At 45.3% G+C, this 22,822-nt stretch overlaps 1 protein-coding gene across 1 annotated transcript in view; it reads left to right on the top strand.

The window, feature by feature from the left end:
• The window catches only part of TENM4 (teneurin transmembrane protein 4), a 677,831-nt gene that overhangs the window by 640,097 nt on the left and 14,912 nt on the right, over positions 1-22,822 (top strand). The window contains 7 exon segments of the mRNA XM_088459938.1: positions 156-388; positions 6,074-6,228; positions 9,518-10,395; positions 17,508-17,680; positions 18,865-19,100; positions 20,708-21,004; positions 21,194-22,808. Coding sequence (XP_088316064.1) covers positions 156-388; positions 6,074-6,228; positions 9,518-10,395; positions 17,508-17,680; positions 18,865-19,100; positions 20,708-21,004; positions 21,194-22,808 — 3,587 coding nt within the window.

The raw sequence follows: 22,822 nt of genomic DNA, 5'->3' as shown, positions 1-22,822 counted from the left end.
ATTGTACGTTGTAGTTACTTCTTACAGTTGTTTGTGCATATTTTTGTATTTGCCTTGTTGTCTTCTTCAGCATATGTTGACCCTTGTGTCTTGCTTTGATGTTTCAGAGCTGTAATTCGACACTCCTCCTTATTTTTTCCTTTCATTCATTCCAGCCACAGTCCGGCCCACAAATACTACTTGGCCACAGACCCAGTTACCGGCGCCATCCTCCTCTCGGACACTAACAGCCGACGTGTCTACAAGATCAAGTCAACGACGGTTGTGAAGGATGTTTTGAAAAATTCTGAAATAGTGGCAGGGACTGGAGACCAGTGTCTTCCCTTTGATGATACGCGGTGTGGGGATGGTGGGAAAGCTTCTGAGGCTTCGCTCAACAATCCTAGAGGTAAAAACAAATTTGGAGCAGATGGAGTAGCGGTAAAGATTATAACCATGGTAGAACAAATATGGCCATATGGTTGTCCCATCTGTTAGGAATTTTGTGGTTCTGGTGATGAGGCTTTCAGGCAAATAAATAGGATGTAAGAGACACCCCGACATGGCGGAGACAGTGGGTAAATGGGACTTTTGAGTTGTATGATATTTTCCTTGCTACATGAACGTGTTACATTACTGAAAATTAATATGTTCATACATTACACATTTTGTATTATGTATTGGTTCTAACTCTCTAGCTGGTGGGATATTCTGTGCATCTCATTGCTATTTTTTATGTCCATCTGACCATGGCGACTGCCACAATCCCCATTGGGAGGCCACTTCCGTCGATTTAGCTTTGCCTGAAAGTATTTTAAACTCATCAAAATGGCCAAGATAAAGTCCCAGCCATGCAACGTGTGACCGCGGTAGCACACGGATTGTTGGGTGATGCTGGTAATCCACCACTCCAAGTACACAAGTGCGTTACTCTCCGCAAAACTGTGTTCCCCTCTGGACCTCCTGGTGGTTTAGTGCTGGACACTGACATCATATTTCCGACACGTCTCTCCCAGCGGATTACCAACATGGAAGACCAACAAACGTCAGCTTCACAGGTAAAGGTGCCCATCCACTAGAGGATTAAGTTGAGCGATTGAACGATAACAGTCGTTTGCAAAAATGTCTAAAACGACCAGAGATGCGCGTGCCCGCTGGTGGTTTAGACATCTATCATCGTCCAAACATGCTGGTCAACCTGACGACAACGTCAGGTTGAGCATGTTTGCAGATGATTGATGAGCCTGCACTGAACGGCTGCTCGTTCGGTGCAGGCTCATCACAGACTGACAAAGGACTGCACGATTACCATGTCATAATCGTGCAGTCGTTTTCATGTCTGCTAGTGGATGGGCACCTTAAGAAGCTGCCAGCTGCTGCCCCTTCGTGTGTGTCCTCCAAGTGGTGGCACCATGGAGTAAATAAAGATGCATAATATCTTTCATTCAATAGTTTAGGCACCCCTATATCCTGGCACCCTAGGCATTTGCCAAGTGGTACCGCTGGCACTGGATGTGTCTACATACAGCCATATATTACACAGATCTATGAACAGACGACATAACCAAATATAGGTCACATTTCCTATATCTCACAGCTTTGTATTTGCTTCTATATTCATCTTTTTAAGTGCCAGCGTGAACTTAGCCATCTCATGGGCAGCAATGGCTATTCCTGCATAATAATGAAAGATCCAACATCCTATTTTAATAAGGCACAATGATTAAGATACGTTCTGAGACATATATAACTCTCCCAAGGCATCATTTGAATAGTGAAATGCTCTGCAGAAATCTACAGCCGCTTGCAGACTAATATTCAGTAGAGCGGGGAAATGATTTGTAAAACAGGAACTCTGAGTCACTAGAAGGTGCAGGTTTATAAGAGAAAGAAAGTGCCCCCCCCCCCCAATATACAGTATAAGTTGTGGGTTTGAGTCAGTAGGCTTTAGTTAACGAGTTTTAGTCTCTTTCTTCCCCTATTCTACAAAATGCTAGGAGGCCCAGATTAACATGCAAAAAGATATACTTAACGCACCATAAACCGTTCCTTCTTCGGGGAAAAACTGAGCGCCAAGGCTGCCTTCAATCAAACGCAAACCACAAGTGACTTTTAAATCATGCCATATGAACCTCTGCTACGGTTTCAGAATTTAATTGTAATCCTTGTCCGCAGTTAAACGTCTCCACCATATGTAGAATTACACGTTTTGAATTTTTATTTCCAATGGGAATCCCTTTCAGGAAAAGTTCTCCACAAATCTTTGTCATTGCAATGAACCGCTGAGCGTACCCGGGGCTGTAAGGTTCTGTGATATTACCCTTACTCAGTTCTGTGTCACTAGGGCCACTCACCTGGTGTCACCGGGCAATTAATGGGCTATATTGACCCTTGTCCATTCAGATCGCTAATTAGCTAATGATTTACAGGCCATATGCTGCCGGAATGTGTCTTCTAATACCGCTAGGCAAAGGCGCACATTAGTGGTAAATATGTTAATACACATTTTTATTTTTTTTTTATAGCAGAAGACGTAAAATCCTTCCCAAAAATAAATGTCACGTATAACAAAAAGTCTGTTTTATAGATTGATAAATGGAGGCAACGGAAGATTAAACATTCAGTTTATCTATTCGCTCTATGCAATTTATATTCTTAGAATAATCCCAAATAAATAACGTACAGAATAGTTAATGGTCCTTAGGGCTGCCCTGGTCTCTAGGAACAGATTTATGCAACCTGACACTGAGGCCGGTGGGGCTTGATGATACTTGTAGTTCCGCAGGTTGCATTAGCATCAACTAGAGACTCTTTTTATCCCGTAGCAGGGAGTACATGAATGTTTTAAGCACATACAGCACTAACCATGTAAAATGAATAGTATTCATGTCGCAGTGAAGAATGACTTGTACTGCTTTCAGAAGTTGCTAACTGCACGCTGCCAAATCTTTGATACATTTCAACTTCTATTGGGAATGTAATTCCTGCAAAATAGTCAGATGTTCCCAAACAAGACATGATCAGATTGGATTGGGCGGGACTGCAGATCTGGTTTGTCCTATACATAATGATATCTGTATGAATTTATTGGACTGCATGGGGCCTCTGCGATATGCATGATTTTATCTGCCCCCTGACGTGTGCCAAAATTGCCCACAAACGGTCTGTTTAGAGGGTAGAACCGAAGCTCCACATGTATGGCCGGAATCGGTATGATTTACCGGAAGAAACAAGTCCGGAGGTTGGAATCCCGACCGTGGCTGCCTGACATGGGTGAAAATCCTGATCGTCCCTAAGGTAAGTATAGACTAACCTAATTCCCTCCCGTAACCCTAATCCTCTCTAGGGGTGCCTAACCCTAACCTTCCCCCCAGTGCCTAACCCTAATCCCCCCTCTAAGTGCCTAAATCTAACCCCCCTTCCCCACCGCCTAACACTAAGTGCCCCCTGGGGGTGCCTAACCCTAACCCTCCCTCCCCCTAGCCTAACCCTAACATCCGGGGGGGTGCCGAACCCTAAGTCCCCCCTGTGAACCCTAAACCTAACCCTCCCCCCCCCCTCCCGGTGGGCGCCGGTCTCCCGGCATCAGTAAAATGACAGGCGTCCAGATTTACACGGCTGTCATTTAACCCTCGCCGGGATAAAGCAGTCGGGAAGCCGGCTGTCGGGATTAGGTCCGCCTGCTTCCCGACAGCATACCATATGTCTTTGGAACTAAAACATTTCACGCTGCTATCGTTAACGTTCGTACTACGGGCTTCCTATAGATTACTTATATTAGCAGAGATTCTGGTTTTTACATTGGTAATTGCGCGGTGAACGTGTCTTATGTGTTGTTTGAAATGTGATGGAATTATTTTTCAAGTCCTCAGTGGAAACGTGAGAAGAGAGAAAAAAAACACCAGCATGCAACCCTCTGCTAAAATGTGTCTGTGGATTATTTGAGGTTAAAAAGAGGGGGGCTGGGCTGCACATCCTAAACTAAAACATAATATGAGGTGCTACCATGCCTGAGACCTGTAGTTCTGCAGTAGAACTATAGGTCTCAGCATGGTAGCACCTCATATTATGTTTAAGATTAGGATGTGCAGCCCAGCCCCCCTCTTTTTCCTGTGTATGTGTGTATTTAAGGTACATTTGAAGGTGAGACCCCTTCTGGGCTTGCACTCCTCCTACCCGCCCCAGGTGATTTTAATTAGTATGGGTCCTTACACTGCAGTACACACATTTGGTATGCAGTCGGGAGCCGGCGGACCTAATCTCGACAGCCGGCTTCCTGACTGCTTAATCCCGGCGAGGGTTAAATGACAGGCGTCTAAATCTAGACACCTGTCATTTTACCGACGCCGGGAGACCGGCACCCGGCATCCCAATCGAAGTGATGCCGAGTGCGGACAGCCGCGGTGGTGGGAGAGGGTTTGGTTTAGGGTTCCCAGGGGGGACTTAGGGTTAGACACCCCCCAGGAGGTTAGGGCTAGGCTAGGGGGAGGAAGGGTTAGGGTTAGGCACCCCCTGGGGGATTCAGGTTTACGCGGCGGGGAAGGGGGGGGTTAGGTTTAGGCACTTAGAGGGGGGATTAGGTTTAGGCACTGGGGGGGGGGAGGAGAGGGTTAGGCACTCCTAAGGGAGGGTTAGGGGGTAGGATAGGTTAGTGAATACTTACCTAGGGACGATCGGGATTTTCATCCTTGTCGGGCTGCCGCTGTCGGGATTTGAATTGCCGGCCAGGGGTATGGCGGGAAATCATTCCGATTCCCACACATTAAAATGGGCTCTATTGAAGGTAAGTCCTAGATAAATGTATTTAATGTGTTAGGGATGTTAGGAACCCACCTGATGAGGTTCACCATGACGTGAGAGGTGGGTAAACATGTACTAAGAACCTTACTTATGCTGGCCATACACGCTACAATTATCGGGACGATCCGCCCGATATCGGCGGATCGTCGTGATAATTGTAGCGTGTGGGGGGGCGACCGAGGGTTAAATATTGCTCGGTCGGGCATACTGGATTGTCCAGCATGCCCGTCCGATGCGATATTTAGCGGGTAAACTGTCGGCGGCATCGGGCAGTGTATACCCAGCGCAGCCGACAGACAGACATTTCCTGTGTTCCTTCCTACAGAAGGAACAGGGAAATGTCTCCGCCCCCGGGGGCGGAGCGCGGATGTTGGGTTATACACTGTGAGATTTCTCTCACAGTGTATGCCGGCGACTTCTGCGGCTGGCAGGCTGCCAGATAAAATGTCTGTCGGTCTGACAGGCATTTTATCTGGTAGTGTATGCCCAGCATTACAACAAAAACTTGTTAATTGTTGGAGTTTATTATAAATATTTTGATCATTAGAATACACAGGGGTCTATTTACTAAGCTGTGTTAGGAGCTAAAGTGAACGGTGATAAGGTACCAGCCAATCAGCTCCTAACTGCCATCTCACAGGCTGTGTTTGAAAAAATGACAGTTAGGAGCTGTTTGGCTGGTACCTTATCACCGTTCACTTTATCGCCTAACACAGCTTAGTAAATAGCCCCCTTAGTGCTTAGAGTGTGCACCTGCAATTTCCTCCTTTTTTCTGATGATTGGAGGTTGTCACAGGGCATAGAACATACAGCTACGCCTTTATTCACACCACGGCCTCAGTGCTTGATTGGAATCACAGCTCTGGGTGAGGTAATCACCGGTGTTTGGAAGTCATTTCTTCTTCCAAGTTGAATCGGATCGTCTGATCACCATTGATCAAACAGCGCCCTGTTGTGTTCTGTGGGACATCTAAGCTAACTTGTCTGGCGCCGTAAGGTCCGTTTACCGGAAAATCCGACTTATAATTAAGTGTTGAAGGTGACTGGTATAAAAAAAAGAAAAGAGAAGCAATCATACAAGAATAATTAGCAGCGCAAGCGACACTTCAGCTGATCAAAGAGAATCGTTAACTTATGTATCACTGACAGATACTTTTAGAAACATTCAGTAACACCACAGGACGGTGCTTTATGTATACACAGATGTATTGAAGTGTCATCACACAATGTAAAACACATTTCGCAATATGACAGACAAGTCCAGTCTGGTTAAGTTAATCTCTTCCCCCCACAGGCATCACCGTGGACAAATTTGGCCTCATTTACTTTGTCGATGGCACCATGATCCGCCGGATTGACCAAAATGGCATCATTTCTACCTTGCTGGGCTCCAACGACTTGACCTCGGCCAGGCCCCTGAGCTGCGACTCCGTCATGGACATTTCACAGGTACGGTCCTGTCCCAGCGCAGGTTCGAACTCCGGTACCAGGGCAGTGATGTGACGCGGCACTTTGCCAAGCTGAATCCGATTTAACATAAGGGGATTTTGCTTGTATCAGATTGCAAATTAGTTGCAGCCGGAGACACGCTGTGCTTTAAAGAGCTGAGGATGAAAACAAGTTGTCATTTGTTATGCTCATTATAATACAGATAAATTGGCCTATGAAGGATCTAGTTTAAGGCAAAGTGATTAATCTCATGCAGAAAGTCAGCTCAGGCTTCAGATCCTGAAGCTGTTTTGCTCAAACTTTTTAAGTCTCCTAGAATAGATGCTGCATCTTGGCCTGATTGGTGATTAACATCAATTTTTTTTTTTAATTACTTGATCAATTTAGATATTTTCAACTTACACTGACCTACTCCCCATTTTTTAAACTTCATTTAATAAGACTGTAAAATTCTTGCTATTAGAAATCTTTAGCTGTACCTGAAGGAATACCCTGCAGGGAAATCAAGATGTCATGGGCATACGAATGATAGAAAATAGAGAGATTTACACACCCAAAAATAATGACATGAAAACCTTTTTCAGTGTTGTGTGGTGTCACAGTCCCCCCCTCTCAGCTCCAGTCCTCAAGTACCGTCAACAGGTCATGTTTTCTGGATATCGTTAGTCATGTACAGATGAGTTAATTTATTTTGCTAGTTCAGTAATTAGCTCACCGGGGTGGGTGGCACTCGGGATCCTGGCGGTCGATACCTCGATGCCAGCATCCTGATTGGGTTAGGATACCGACACCTGGCGGTCAGTATCCTCCCCCTCTCCCTACCCCTAACCCTTCCTCCCCACTGCCTAAATCTAATTCTCCTCCCCCTCCCCCAGTGCCTAAACCTAACCTCCCCCACACTCTAAACCTAACCCTCCCCCCTAGTGCCTAACCCTCCCCCTAACTCCAGAACTTACCATCGGGATGCCGGTGGTCAAGATGCCGGAATGTCGGAATTCCGGCGTCAACATCCCGACTGTCGGGATATTGACCTCATCCCTTCTCGCCTGCTTTCAAGACCGAAATCCTGAAAACATGGCCTGTTAGGAAACCCTGAGGGTTGAGGTTGAGGACTAATGACCTAGACAATACAGTTAAGGATGAACATTAGACCTGGCTTCATACCAGACCTGATCAAGTCAGATCCAATCTGAATAATTTTTGATGGTTGCTCTATTTGGTCTTTTAATAATCGCCCATCTATATGAATGCAGGGCTGCCATGAGGGCTAGTCATCCCCTGTACCGGGTGGGGCGTGGCCAAGGATGTGGGGGGGTGGTCAGGCCTGGGTGATGTAGTTAGCACTGAAGGCCTGACCACAGCATCTTGGTCTCCCTCCCCCTCGTCCTTATTGACCTGCTAGTAATATCTGCTGTCTACAGTAGATTATAACACCGTTCTAGTTATTGAGGTATTGTATGTGGCATTCAAAGTAAATCGCATTATGTTGCAGTTAATATGTTGGAAGAAAGAGCACGTATTTACATAATTATAAACACATGTATATGGCAGCACAGTGGTGTTTATACGCATTCAGCTCCGAGTACATGTAACCCGAGAAGACATAAGGAATCCTCCAAACTGCTCTTGGTAAATAGTAGCATTTTAGCAAGGCAAAAATACACTGTATAAGCTGATGTTCCTCCAAGCAAGATAACGATCTCATCACGTGTGCCCAGGAAGGTTCTGCAGTCAGGTCCCCGAGGCTCTAGGAGTCCAAAGGTTATGAAATATTTAACTGTCAGAGATGGCAAGAAATGGGGTTTAAAAAAACAAGGATAATTCCCCTGCCAGCTCGGTGTGCTAGATGGTAACACAAAGCTGGGTGTAAGAGATGCTCCGAAGATTATTGAGAGCTATGGAGGCATGCATTATTAAAGCGCCAAGCACGCACTGTAATGTCCTAATACAAGAGAGAGTAGAGCGGGCCGGCTGCCAGGAAGGATCTAATCCAGAGCTTGCCTGGCATTCAGACGAGATGCAGCCCCCCCTCCTGCGGGCAGACTGCCATTGAGGAAAGAGTTAATAAGTGATATCAGGACATCATAATCAGCAGGTGGGAACATAAGACGGCTCCGGGCCTTGTGGTGGGATAACGCAGTCTGCGTGCGCTCCCCATCTGCGGCCCTCGGCTAGCAGGGAATCTCTGCATTGTGACATTGTATCTGAGAGACTTTGGTTACAGAAAGCAGTCACTCAATAATTGTCACTCTAATGGCGTCACATGGGCGAATCCTCTAACCGTGCTGCAATGGACATTGGGCCGGTGTCACGCCTGCGTTTTAGGAGCGGCATTATTTGCGCTGCGTACTAATGGTCGGAAGCATTTTGGGAGCATTGCTGAAGGGGTTTTTTTATCGTTGAGGCAAAACGCTGCTTTCATGCATTATTAGCTGTTTACCAGCTTGTGGTGCTGATTTGCGCACTGCACTTCCATGACGCTCACATAAGTAAGGGCGGTTCACATTTTTCGCCGCCCATCTCCCACCCTGAAACGCCCAATATCACGGAAAGACAAGTCCTGCCGAATTCCATGGACATGCGCAATAAAACGTAAATTCACATCTCGCACTCTGTGCACTCGCCATTTGCGTCCGTGCTCAGAGACCCATCCGATACAGAATCAGCTCCCATGTGTTAATGCTTACAGTGTTTTCCTTTCATTTCAATGCATCTGGGTTTCAGCAGCTTTTATAATGCCAGGTGAAATCGCGTAGCGCTCTTGGGCGTTATAAGCTTTGGAAACGCCCATTGTGATGGCATAGAGCGGATGCCTTCTGCTGCTTTTTTATTGAAAGGAAATTTAAGAATGATATGAAACGAGGCTACACTAGAGCTAAATATGGTACTAAATGAAATGTGTATGTTTCCATTATGTAATTTTAACACTAATGTAGCAAAACTATGACATAAAGCAGGTAGTTGTCATTAGTGTGGTATGATATTGGTGTAGAGCTACATATTTAGTCAGAATCTGCACACACGTGTTGTTTGGTGCAGTAGAATTTGTCATTGAAGTGTAGAGCAGCGTGCACCGGTGTGACAGCCATTTTGTCATCTGAATCAATGTTCAATAAAGTGTGAGGAGCAGGATTTTGGGTAAGCTCATAAAATGGCTGCCTCCACCAAAGGCTCATAACTGGTTCACATTAAATATGGACCCCTATAAGGAGTATTAAAAACCTCTCAGTGTTTTCATATTCTTATAAATGTTGGTCAATTTGTGAAATGTACCCATGATTCATTTTAGGTTCGCTTGGAATGGCCAACAGACATGGCGGTAAACCCAATGGATAACTCCCTCTATGTCCTCGATAACAACGTGGTGTTGCAGATCTCGGAAAATCACCAAGTGCGCATTGTGGCTGGGAGACCGATGCATTGCCAGGTCCCCGGCATCGACCACTTCCTCCTCAGCAGGGTAGCAGTCCATGCTACCCTGGAGGCGGCCACTGCATTGGCCGTTTCCCATAATGGCATCTTGTATATCTCCGAAACGGATGAGAAAAAGATTAATAGAATCAGACAGGTCACCACCAATGGTGAAATCTCGCTGGTGGCTGGTGCTCCGAGTGGCTGTGACTGCAAGAATGATCCCAGTTGCGAGTGCTTTTCAGGAGACGACGGTTATGCAAAGGATGCCAAGTTGAACGCACCATCGTCTCTAGCTGTATGTGCCGATGGGGACTTGTATGTAGCAGATCTCGGAAATATCAGGATTCGGTTTATTCGTACCAACAAGCCATTCCTCAACAGTCAGAACCTGTACGAGGTGTCTTCTCCCATTGACCAGGAGTTGTATTTGTTTGACACTACTGGACGACACCTGTACACCCAAAGCCTTACAACTGGGGATTATCTCTACAACTTTACCTACACCGGGGATGGAGACCTTACTCTTATCACTGATAACAATGGAAATACTCTAAACATAAGGCGGGATTCTACCGGCATGCCACTCTGGTTGGTAGTACCCGACGGACAAGTCTTCTGGTTGACCATTGGCACAAACACTGCCCTCAAAAGTGTGTCGGAACAAGGTAACGAGCTTGCCATGATGACCTACCATGGAAATTCTGGTCTTCTTGCCACCAAGAGCAACGAGAACGGGTGGACCACATTCTACGAGTAAGTATTTACATTTTATAATCTCTCTCATTTTATATTGTTACTCTCTATTTCTGATCTCCCAACTGGAACCGCACATTTCAAATGCTGTCCAAACATGTTATTCGGATTGGAAATCTGTTTCACACTACAATACATCACCGTGAAAGATTATCGTTCTAAGTTGTGGGGAATTTTTTTGCTTTTGTTTCAAGCTAAATCTAAAAGCCTGTCGACATAAATTATTGACCAACTCTGGAAGAAACTGCGTTTTATAAATGTAATTCTGCCAATGTTAAATTGGATACGGGGTCAGTATTTTCCATTTGAGACTATTTCCAGCATGACGACAATTGGCGGGCGGCATTGAAAGCCAGAAATTAGATTCAGGGGGTTCCACTTACTGTTTTTTTTTTTTTTTTTGTAGAGCTTTCTTAAAAGGGATGGATTTGCTTCAGCTTTAGATACAAAAAATACAATTTCTGTGAAGGTGGAGGAAATATGTTCTATTGTGATCAGGGTAATAAAAATAAGTTAGGAGAACACCAAGAACCGATTTTATAGCCGTAGTAATGCTCCCATAAATTACTGTACAGTGCGTTCTGTCCATGTAGTCTGATCATCTCTAACTGTATCTAACACATCTTGGCTATGTTGTTCCTGTCTCCGGAGATACTGCATCATTTTATCAATAATTACTCACAGTTACACAATTCAGAATTTTCTGTACTGTAGACACTTCTAACAGGGCTCCAAATAACCTTGTGTCAGATGGGTAAGAATATGCGCAGGTTACCATCTTTTAAGCGCAAATTCAAGTGTACAGATTTGGGTTTTTTGTTTGTTAGTTTTATGGCTCATAAAGAATAGATCCCACCGGTAATATTAAGCTACTGTATCACGTGGACCATTAATTCAAGGGCGAATCATATTTGTGGAGGATGCATACGCCATGTATGTTTAACTATTTAAGTCGTAAGAGTTTTGGGTCCAAATGTAATTGGCTGCGATTAGATGAAGCTGGCGCCATTCCATCCACATTGTCACTAGATTTAAGGCGTCAATCAGATTACAGGCAAAACTAAATAATTTTTTTTTTTGCCGTGGTAAATGAATTGCTGCTTTAAATCTAGTGACTATCTCGCTGGAATCACGCTGGCTGTTACATGTGGCTCTTAAGTCACAAACTAAGGGCTGTGCTTTTTTTTTTCGGGAGGGGGGCAGGTAAACACAGAATTAACAGCCTTAGAGATCATTGCCAAACGTACGTAGCCTGGACTCTACAAAAGGGCATGGTGGATACAGAATAGTGACCGGGTGTTGCGTTCATGACCCTTCCTGGGCTATTGATAGATGTTGCGTGTACCGAACATCTTTGTAGCATATTGTTCCCTGCCCATTAAAGCTGTGTTCACCACTAGATGAACAGGACAGTCATCTAGACTTTCTTCTTGTGCCTGAGCCCAAATAATAATTTGCTATCTATGCCATCGGAACGTAAATATATATATATATATATATATCAGTGATTGCAGTGATACAAATAAGCTCACTGCTGGCAGAGTTTCGTGCTTCACTCCACTTCGTTATTTAAAAAAAATAGAGAAAAAAAATGAGAAAAATCCAAAATAACCAGAACCAGTAACTTTGCCGGATATTAAACCTTTTCACCCTTCTGCACATGTGCTAAGATAGAGGTTTGTAAAACCAACTCTCATCCTCCCGGCTGCTCTGAGGGACACTATAAGGGGAGAACATGTACACGGTCCCTCATACTGTATATACAGATCAGAGATAATGTCTGTCACTACAGGCCCCATCTATACACTCTCATCCCCCCGGCTGCTCTGAGGAACACTATTAGGGGAGAACGTGTACACGGTCCCTCATACTGTATATACAGATCAGAGATAATGTCTGTCACTACAGGCCCCATGTATACACTCTCATCCCCCACCCGGCTGCTCTGAGGAACACTATTAGGGGAGAACGTGTACACGGTCCCTCATACTGTATATAGAGATCAGAGATAATGTCTGTCACTACAGGCCCCATCTATACACTCTCATCCCCCCGACTGCTCTGAGGAACACTATAAGGGGAGAACATGTACACGGTCCCTCATACTGTATATACAGATCAGAGATAATGTCTGTCACTACAGGCCCCATCTATACACTCTCATCCCCCCGGCTGCTCTGAGGAACACTATAAGGGGAGAACATGTACATTGTCCCTCATACTGTATATACAGATCAGAGATAATGTCTGTCACTACAGGCCCCATCTATACACTCTCATCCCCCCGTCTGCTCTGAGGAACACTATTAGGGGAGAACATGTAGACGGTTCCTCTACTGTATATACAGATCAGAGATAATGTCTGTCACTACAGGCCCCATCTATACACTCTCATCCCCCCGGCTGCTCTGAGGAACACTATTAGGGGAGAACGTGTACACGGTCCCTCATACTGTATATACAGATCAGAGATAATGTCTGTCACTACAGGTCCCATCTATACACTCTCATCCCCCCCAGCTGCTCTGAGGAACACTATAAGGGGAGAACATGTACACGGTCCCTCATACTGTATATACAGATCAGAGATAATGTCTGTCACTACAGGCCCCATCTATACACTCTCATCCCCCCGGCTGCTCTGAGGAACACTATTAGGGGAGAACGTGTACACGGTCCCTCATACTGTATATACAGATTAGAGATAATGTCTGTCACTACAGGCCCCATCTATACACTCTCATCCCCCCGGCTGCTCTGAGGAACACTATTAGGGGAGAACGTGTACACGGTCCCTCATACTGTATATACAGATTAGAGATAATGTCTGTCACTACAGGCCCCATCTATACACTCTCATCCCCCCCGGCTGCTCTGAGGAACACTATTAGGGGAGAACGTGTACATGGTCCCTCATACTGTATATACAGATCAGAGATAATGTCTGTCACTACAGGCCCCATCTATACACTCTCATCCCCCCGGCTGCTCTGAGGAACACTATTAGGGGAGAACATGTACACGGTCCCTCATACTGTATATAGAGATCAGAGATAATGTCTGTCACTACAGGCCCCATCTATACACTCTCATCCCCCCGGCTGCTCTGAGGAACACTATAAGGGGAGAACGTGTACACGGTCCCTCATACTGTATATACAGATCAGAGATAATGTCTGTCACTACAGGCCCCATCTATACACTCTCATCCCCCCAGCTGCTCTGAGGAACACTATAAGGGGAGAACGTGTACACGGTCCCTCATACTGTATATACAGATCAGGGATAATGTCTGTCACTACAGGCCCCATCTATACACTCTCATCCCCCCCAGCTGCTCTGAGGAACACTATTAGGGGAGAACGTGTACACGGTCCCTCATACTGTATATACAGATCAGAGATAATGTCTGTCACTACAGGCCCCATCTATACACTCTCATCCCCCCAGCTGCTCTGAGGAACACTATTAGGGGAGAACGTGTACACGGTCCCTCATACTGTATATACAGATCAGAGATAATGTCTGTCACTACAGGCCCCATCTATACACTCTCATCCCCCCCAGCTGCTCTGAGGAACACTATTAGGGGAGAACGTGTACACGGTCCCTCACACTGTATATGGAGATCAGAGATAATGTCTGTCACTACAGGCCCCATCTATACACTCTCATCCCCCCGGCTGCTCTGAGGAACACTATAAGGGGAGAACTTGTACACAGTCCCTCTACTGTATATACAGATCAGAGATAATGTCTGTCACTACAGGCCCCATGTATACACTCTCATCCCCCATCCGGCTGCTCTAAGGAACACTATTAGGGGAGAACGTGTACACGGTCCCTCATGCTGTATATAGAGATCAGAGATAATGTCTGTCACTACAGGCCCCATCTATACACTCTCATCCCCCATCCGGCTGCTCTGAGGAACACTATTAGGGGAGAACATGTACACGGTCCCTCATACTGTATATACAGATCAGAGATAATGTCTGTCACTACAGGCCCCATCTATACACTCTCATCCGCCCCGGCTGCTCTGAGGAACACTATAAGGTGAGAACGTGTACACGGTCCCTCATACTGTATATACAGATCAGAGATAATGTCTGTCACTACAGGCCCCATCTATACACTCTCATCCCCCCCAGCTGCTCTGAGGAACACTATTAGGGGAGAACGTGTACACGGTCCCTCATACTGTATATACAGATCAGAGATAATGTCTCACTACAGGCCCCATCTATACACTCTCATCCCCCCGGCTGCTCTGAGGAACACTATAAGGGGAGAACTTGTACACGGTCCCTCTACTGTATATACAGATCAGAGATAATGTCTGTCACTACAGGCCCCATGTATACACTCTCATCCCCCACCCGGCTGCTCTGAGGAACACTATTAGGGGAGAACGTGTACACGGTCCCTCATACTGTATATACAGATCAGAGATAATGTCTCACTACAGGCCCCATCTATACACTCTCATCCCCCCGGCTGCTCTGAGGAACACTATAAGGGGAGAACTTGTACACGGTCCCTCTACTGTATATACAGATCAGAGATAATGTCTGTCACTACAGGCCCCATGTATACACTCTCATCCCCCACCCGGCTGCTCTGAGGAACACTATTAGGGGAGAACGTGTACACGGTCCCTCATACTGTATATAGAGATCAGAGATAATGTCTGTCACTACAGGCCCCATCTATACACTCTCATCCCCCTGACTGCTCTGAGGAACACTATAAGGGGAGAACATGTACATTGTCCCTCATACTGTATATACAGATCAGAGATAATGTCTGTCACTACAGGCCCCATCTATACACTCTCATCCCCCCGGCTGCTCTGAGGAACACTATTAGGGGAGAACGTGTACACGGTCCCTCATACTGTATATACAGATCAGAGATAATGTCTGTCACTACAGGCCCCATCTATACACTCTCATCCCCCCGGCTGCTCTGAGGAACACTATAAGGGGAGAACATGTACATTGTCCCTCATACTGTATATACAGATCAGAGATAATGTCTGTCACTACAGGCCCCATCTATACACTCTCATCCCCCCGGCTGCTCTGAGGAACACTATAAGGGGAGAACGTGTACACGGTCCCTCATACTATATATACAGATCAGAGATAATGTCTGTCACTACAGGCCCCATCTATACACTCTCATCCCCCCGTCTGCTCTGAGGAACACTATTAGGGGAGAACATGTAGACGGTCCCTCATACTGTATATACAGATCAGAGATAATGTCTGTCACTACAGGCCCCATCTATACACTCTCATCCCCCCGGCTGCTCTGAGGAACACTATAAGGGGAGAACATGTACATGGTCCCTCATACTGTATATACAGATCAGAGATAATGTCTGTCACTACAGGCCCCATCTATACACTCTCATCCCCCCGGCTGCTCTGAGGAACACTATTAGGGGAGAACGTGTACACTGTCCCTCATACTGTATATACAGATCAGAGATAATGTCTGTCACTACAGGCCCCATCTATACACTCTCATCCCCCCGGCTGCTCTGAGGAACACTATTAGGGGAGAACGTGTACACGGTCCCTCATACTGTATATACAGATCAGAGATAATGTCTGTCACTACAGGCCCCATCTATACACTCTCATCACCCCCCCCCCCCGGCTGCTTTGAAGAAGGAAACTAGATGAATAAATAAATCTCTTCATGTTTGGTGCTTTTCCCGTCTGAGAACCTGACCGTGTTTGCAGCTATTCTGTTCCCTTGCTAACCAGTAACAATGAGCGGTGACTCTAGAATTTCGTTTAGTTCTGAAGGAACGTTAGTGACTTCATGTTATCCACACATCCATTCCATATACACCCTTTCTGCACCACCTGTTCTCAGAGTCCTCTCCACTGTAATGTGCAGATTCTGTGTTCAGCTCTCACCGCTCACAACAGTGGACTCTGGACCTCATTCAGAGCCGGACGCTATTTGCGCTCGCTCGTTCAGAAAATAGGGGTGGCTATTCAAATGAACCGTTTGCTCTTTGCGGTCTGTTCACGCCTCTAGGTCTGAACGAGCGAACCAAACATGCGGTCGCTTTTTGGAAAACTACGCCCCCTGGCCGCTCGCATCCTACGTCATGTCCGCTATTTATTAGATTAATCGAGTACATCGACCAGCGTATGAACTGCTCGCTATTCTTGTGGTTGGTTTTTCCTACCGCAATCTTGCGAGCAGTTCTGACTATAAAATAACCCGTGACGTGGTCAGTGACGCTGCTGTATTAATTATGCACACCCATAAAACGCCCGTTTTGACCTTTAAGCACGCCTGCGTTCGGATCTCCACTCCCCGTTTTCAAGCACCTTCCCCTGTTACCACCCACATACGCCTCCTCCTGTCACTCAAATTAACAGGCATTCGCTATTTAGCGAACAAACGATTTTCGGCCGCACTGACTGGTTCGCGCATGCGTATTACAATCCGTAGGCATGCGCAGTTGTGCAAACATCGCTCGGAACAAACGAGCCGCTCTGAATCAGGCCCGCTGTTAGTTACCAGCGCTATCGGCTAGGCCTGAAATCCTATTTGTGTCTCAGAGTTTGAGCGTCCACCAGTATCGGCTTTGTGCATTCCTACTTGCCGTGCAATAATGCGAGTGTGTTCGGCCGTGATGTTCCTTGTTGTCTGTCTCTAGTTTATAGTGTTCTTAAAAGGTTTTGCAAATTGCAGTTTACACACTATGGTTGTAGATCTATGCAGGTTGATAGGAGGTACTGGACAGATTGAACACTATTGTGAATGTGTAAGTGGTTCTGGGGGCCCCCCATCATATTGTACCTCTGCCACTACTGTGATGGCGGAGACCTGGCACAATGGGAATAGTCTTGAAAATGTACAACAGTAGAGGCAGCCATTTTGTGGCCTGAACCAATATTAATGTAAATGCTACCTTTGCATTCACTAGGAACCAGTGACATGTGACATCAGTGTACAGCCAACAAAATGGCCGCCTCCGCTGTAACTAGTACACCATCAGAGCATCCCATTTCCCACCTGCCCAGCTGTGTGTTGATTTATAACTTTGTATCTCACTCAGCCGCATTTCTCGTTTCCAGGTTTGACAGTTTTGGCCGGTTGACCAATGTTACGTTCCCAACGGGTCAGGTCAGCAGCTTCCACAGTGACACCGACAGCTCGGTCCATGTGCAGGTAGAGACATCAAATAAGGATGATGTTACCATAACGACCAACCTGTCCGCATCGGGAGCCTTCTATACGCTGCTGCAAGGTGATTTATACTTGTATAGACGCTACAGCCTACAGATAACGACTTTATTGCAGATATTATACTTTCCTTCAGTGTGACCCGTATAGGGGCCTCGACTCGTTTTATAGAACAATAAACATCCCTTTGTGAGACTAGGTCATAGCTTTCACTATTTAATAGAAACTGGGATTTATTTGAAAATAACACTCACTCATAAATGGACAGTATAATAATTTACAGCACAGATTACAATTGTACTGTAATGACCCATTGTAGATTTTAATGACATGCTATCAGTTTCATGGTTTTAGCATTTATTACAATATTATAACTTGTAATAAGGCCAGAGAAACTCATTTTCCATGTTCCTGAGCGTTATTCAGACCATCGGGACAAATGCTGCCTGTGTACATGATATTTCTGGAGAGAGGTTAAATGCTCAATTCAGGAGACGTAACATCGTAGCGTAGACCATCTTGGAAGCCTTTGTCTGTTCTAGCTGATATTCTGGAGTATATTTATGAAAGGCCGATTTTAATCGATTTAAAATCGATTAACATCGATGTTGTTTTTCTGGGGTGTTTTAAGTATGTACATGTGTGATTTAGCCTCAGAAACACAACATCGATGTTGTTCGATTTTGATCGATTTTAAAATCGACCTTTAGTAAATATACCCCTCTGTCTCTTAATGCAACTTGCAGCTTTTTAAAGGCTGTCCGAACATGAAATCTGCTTGTGTGACACCATCTGGGTACAGCCCATTAATTTCGATATAAGAGCATCTTGTCCATTTCTTTCATCACCCTATTAATATATTCAAACATAGATTTTCATTGCCTTATAGCCTTCTGTTGCTACAGATACTTACTGTATAGTGTATTACATCCTTGTAACTTACTGATAGGGAGGCTTTATCCTTATCCCACCTTATTTTATTTGTTTGCATATTGACAATTAGATTTGAGCTTTCTTATTGTATATATAATTATGTATTAAGTGGGGAATTATGAATTTTATGTTTTTGTTATTCATTTTCCTTGTTCCTTTTCCTCTGATTGATTTGAGGTTGCCGGTCCTCGATTTTTTGTTTGTTTCTTTATTACACAACCTCTTATTCGTTCTGGGTAGATAGACGGAGGGGAGGAAATGATTTCACATGATAATGGTCTTTGATAAATAACCAGCATGTTTTGCTTTCCGCAGACCAAGTGCGGAACAGCTATTACATTGGCGCAGATGGTTCGCTGAGACTAATTCTAGCGAATGGGATGGAGGTTGCCCTGCAGACAGAGCCTCACCTGCTGGCTGGTACGGTGAACCCCACCGTTGGCAAACGCAATATCACCCTGCCCATCGATAATGGCCTGAACTTGGTGGAGTGGCGACAACGCAAGGAACAGGCGCGGGGACAGGTCACTGTGTTTGGACGCCGTCTGAGGGTAACATTTTTTGCTCTAAATATATGGTATTTTCTTATGTTTTTTTATATAACTGTTCTGTCCGACACAAGGATATGCATATACTTCTCAGTGACGCCACGGTGTCCTATGGAACTGGTTAGGCCTTTGTCCACAAAATGGCTGCATCTGCGGTGTGTAAATGACAGATGCATGTTAATGCCTTGAACTTTGAGGTAAAAATGACATTCTGGAGTAAGAGGAATTTCCTTGAGATAAAAATGTTTCTTGTTTTCCGCCGTAAACACACTAAAAATAGTCTGTATGCTCCGGATAAAGATTAGCTCAGCCCACAAGATGGCTGCTCCCATGTTCTGAGTCAAACGCTTCACTTTGATGTAACTGATCAGCACAAATTAAATGCCACATATCGGAACAACTTTAACTAAAAGTTACTGTATACATGAAAACTTCCAAAACGTAAAAACAAGCCGTCAGTCTTTAGGTGCCGAGGATCTGAGTGATCTATTAACCCTGCGTCAGCACCTCTGGGACTCCCAGGTTCGGGCACAGTGCGCCTGACAGGTGCCTGTTATAAAATAGTCATTAGCACCTAATTAACTCAATTCTAACGCTCTTAAAGTGATCAGTGACCTTCATTAGGATGTACAAAGATAGAATATATGGAAATCTGATTCACAAAACCACATTTATTAACCTTAAAGCAAGTAAAACAAAAAATACTAAATTTTAAGATGCGTAGTTTGCCTAAGAGGCCCCCCTGGACAAACCTACATATTTCCACAAAATACCCACAACCTTTGTAATTTTCATTCATAAAATGAGCAAAATACACAAAATTGTGAGAAAATTAAAGAAATACGTACCTACAAAAGTCGGACGAGTTTGGGCGCAATGAGCCTGAGAGGCCAGGAAGGTCACTACTGCACACCACGTAGGCGGCGGGAAAACTGACTAGGGGGGTTTCAAACAGCACCTAGATATAGGAAGGTACTAGGAGGGGCAGGCCCCTGCGCCCCCTTGCGGCGGAGAGGTGATCGAGAACAGTTTTGTGGCGCCTGTCAGGCCAGCTGCGCCCGACGCAGGGTTAATACCGTCTTTAGGTGGACACTAGCCCCATGGTGATATAAGCATGTGCCTACTAAATCTATTCAGAACACCTGAATCCTGTTGTCACATCCGGCACCCCCCCCCCCCCCCCCATTATACGCAGCCTTTGCTATATGGTGAGGCAACAGTAATATGAGGTAATTATAATAAAACTCATTGAATACTCCATTCATCTGTCCTGCTAGGACAGTGAATTCATTGAGGCACTACCGTAGATGGAGGCAGCCATTTTGTGAAAGGAGCTTTAGCAATTCACTAGGTATCATTAATTACGCGTCAGTGATATTCACTGGTTCCTAGATGCCTCCTGCGTGTGTTAGAGACACACACATATACAAATACTCCGCGCTGTGTGTGTATGAATATTTAATGTACAGAATGGAGGAGGCATTCAATATTTATATGATATATATTTATTTAAAGTTAATTTAAATTACAAGCATATATCAAAAACTGAATGACCTCGAACAGCAACAATGTTTGTGTGTTTGACTGCTCGTTTCTGTATATTCCCATAGGTCCATAATAGAAACCTGCTGTCCCTGGATTTCGATCGTGTTACAAGGACGGAGAAGATTAATGATGACCACCGGAAGTTCACCCTGAGGATTCTATACGATCACGCCGGCAGGCCCAGCCTCTGGTCCCCATCTAACGGCTTAAATGGGGTGAATGTGACTTACTCTCCTGGGGGACACGTGGCAGGTATTCAGAGAGGGACCATGTCTGAGAGGATGGAGTATGACCAGGCAGGCAAGATCATCTCCAGGACCTTTGCTGATGGGAAGTCATGGACCTACACTTACCTGGAGAAGGTGTGAGGAATTTCCTTCTGGTCTATAAATGGCCAGTGAAACACTTTTAAATGCATTGCCTTACCTATGTTGCTTAACCATATTTGGCTTTAACTTTTAAAGCTCATAAATAATATAGGATGATTTTTGTAGCTAGACATATACAATAATACACTCATTAAATGTTTTTGTCTTTCCTTTCTTTCACAGTCTATGGTGTTACTACTTCACAGCCAGAGACAGTACATTTTTGAGTTTGACAAAAACAATCGTTTGTCTTCTGTAACTATGCCCAACGTGGCCCGGCAAACCTTGGAGACGGTCCGCTCCATCGGATACTATCGGAATATTTACCGGCCTCCGGAGGGCAATGCCTCCGTGCTGCAGGACTTTTCTGAAGAAGGTCAGCTTCTCCAAACCTTATATATGGGGACTGGGAGGCGCATCATGTACAAATATGGCAAGCTTTCAAAGCTGGCAGAGATCTTGCACGATACCACTAAAATAGCCTTCACTTACGATGAAACCGCCGGCATGTTGAAGACGGTCAACTTGCAAAATGAAGGCTTCACCTGCACGATCCGATACCGGCAGATAGGACCTCTAATTGACCGACAGATTTTCCGATTCACTGAGGAAGGGATGGTGAACGCCAGGTTTGATTACAATTACGACAACAGTTTCCGCGTCACCAGCATGCAGGCCGTCATCAACGAGACGCCGCTGCCTATCGACCTGTACAGGTATGATGACGTCTCCGGTAAAACCGAACAGTTCGGCAAATTTGGAGTTATTTACTACAACATCAACCAGATCATTACTACGGCGGTGATGACACACACGAAACAGTTTGACACCTACGGCCGAGTCCGGGAGTTGCAGTATGAAATATTCAGATCCATGATGTTTTGGATGATGTTGCAATATGACAACATGGGCCGAGTAGTTAAGAAGGAGCTGAAGGTCGGGCCCTATGCAAACTCTACACGGTACACGTATGAATATGATAACGATGGACAGCTACAAACCGTGTTCGTTAATGACAAACAGCAATGGAGATACAACTATGACTTGAATGGAAATTTGCACTTGTTAAATCCAGGGAACAGCATCCGCCTGATGCCACTGAGATATGATTTGAGGGATCGGATAACTAGACTAGGCGATGTCCAATATCGGATGGATGAAGATGGCTTCCTCAAGCAGAGGGGGAGTGATATGTTTGATTATAACTCTGCCGGTCTTCTCGTCAAAGCTTATAACAAAGTGAGCGGCTGGGGTGTGAAATACAGATACGATGGACTTGGAAGGAGAATTTCCCGAAAGACCCATAATGGCCAACATTTGCAGTTCTTCTATGCCGACCTTGCCAACCCCACCAGGATCACGCACTTCTACAATCACTCCAGCTCGGAGATTGCCTCCCTGTATTATGACCTACAAGGCCACCTCTTCGCCATGGAGCTAAGTAGCGGGGATGAGTTCTACATCGCTTGCGACAACATCGGAACCCCCATGGCTGTCTTCACCGGCTCTGGACTGATGATCAAACAAATTCTATACACGGCATATGGTGAAATCTACCTGGACTCGAACCCTAACTTCCAGCTCATCGTAGGCTATCACGGCGGTCTCTTTGACCATCTGACTAAGCTCATCCACATGGGGCGGAGAGAGTACGATGTGCTGGCCGGCCGATGGACAAGTCCTGATCATGACATGTGGAAGCAGCTTAGCACCTCCAACATAATACCCTTCAATTTGTACATGTTTAAAAACAACAACCCAGTAAGCAGGGCCCAGGACACGAAATGCTATATGACAGGTGAGACCATTATA

Source organism: Taudactylus pleione, unplaced genomic scaffold (assembly GCF_031769625.1).
Source record: "Taudactylus pleione unplaced genomic scaffold, aTauple2 ptg000954l, whole genome shotgun sequence".
Lineage (NCBI taxonomy): Eukaryota > Metazoa > Chordata > Amphibia > Anura > Myobatrachidae > Taudactylus > Taudactylus pleione.
This window is presented reverse-complemented; position numbering and strand designations above follow the sequence as displayed.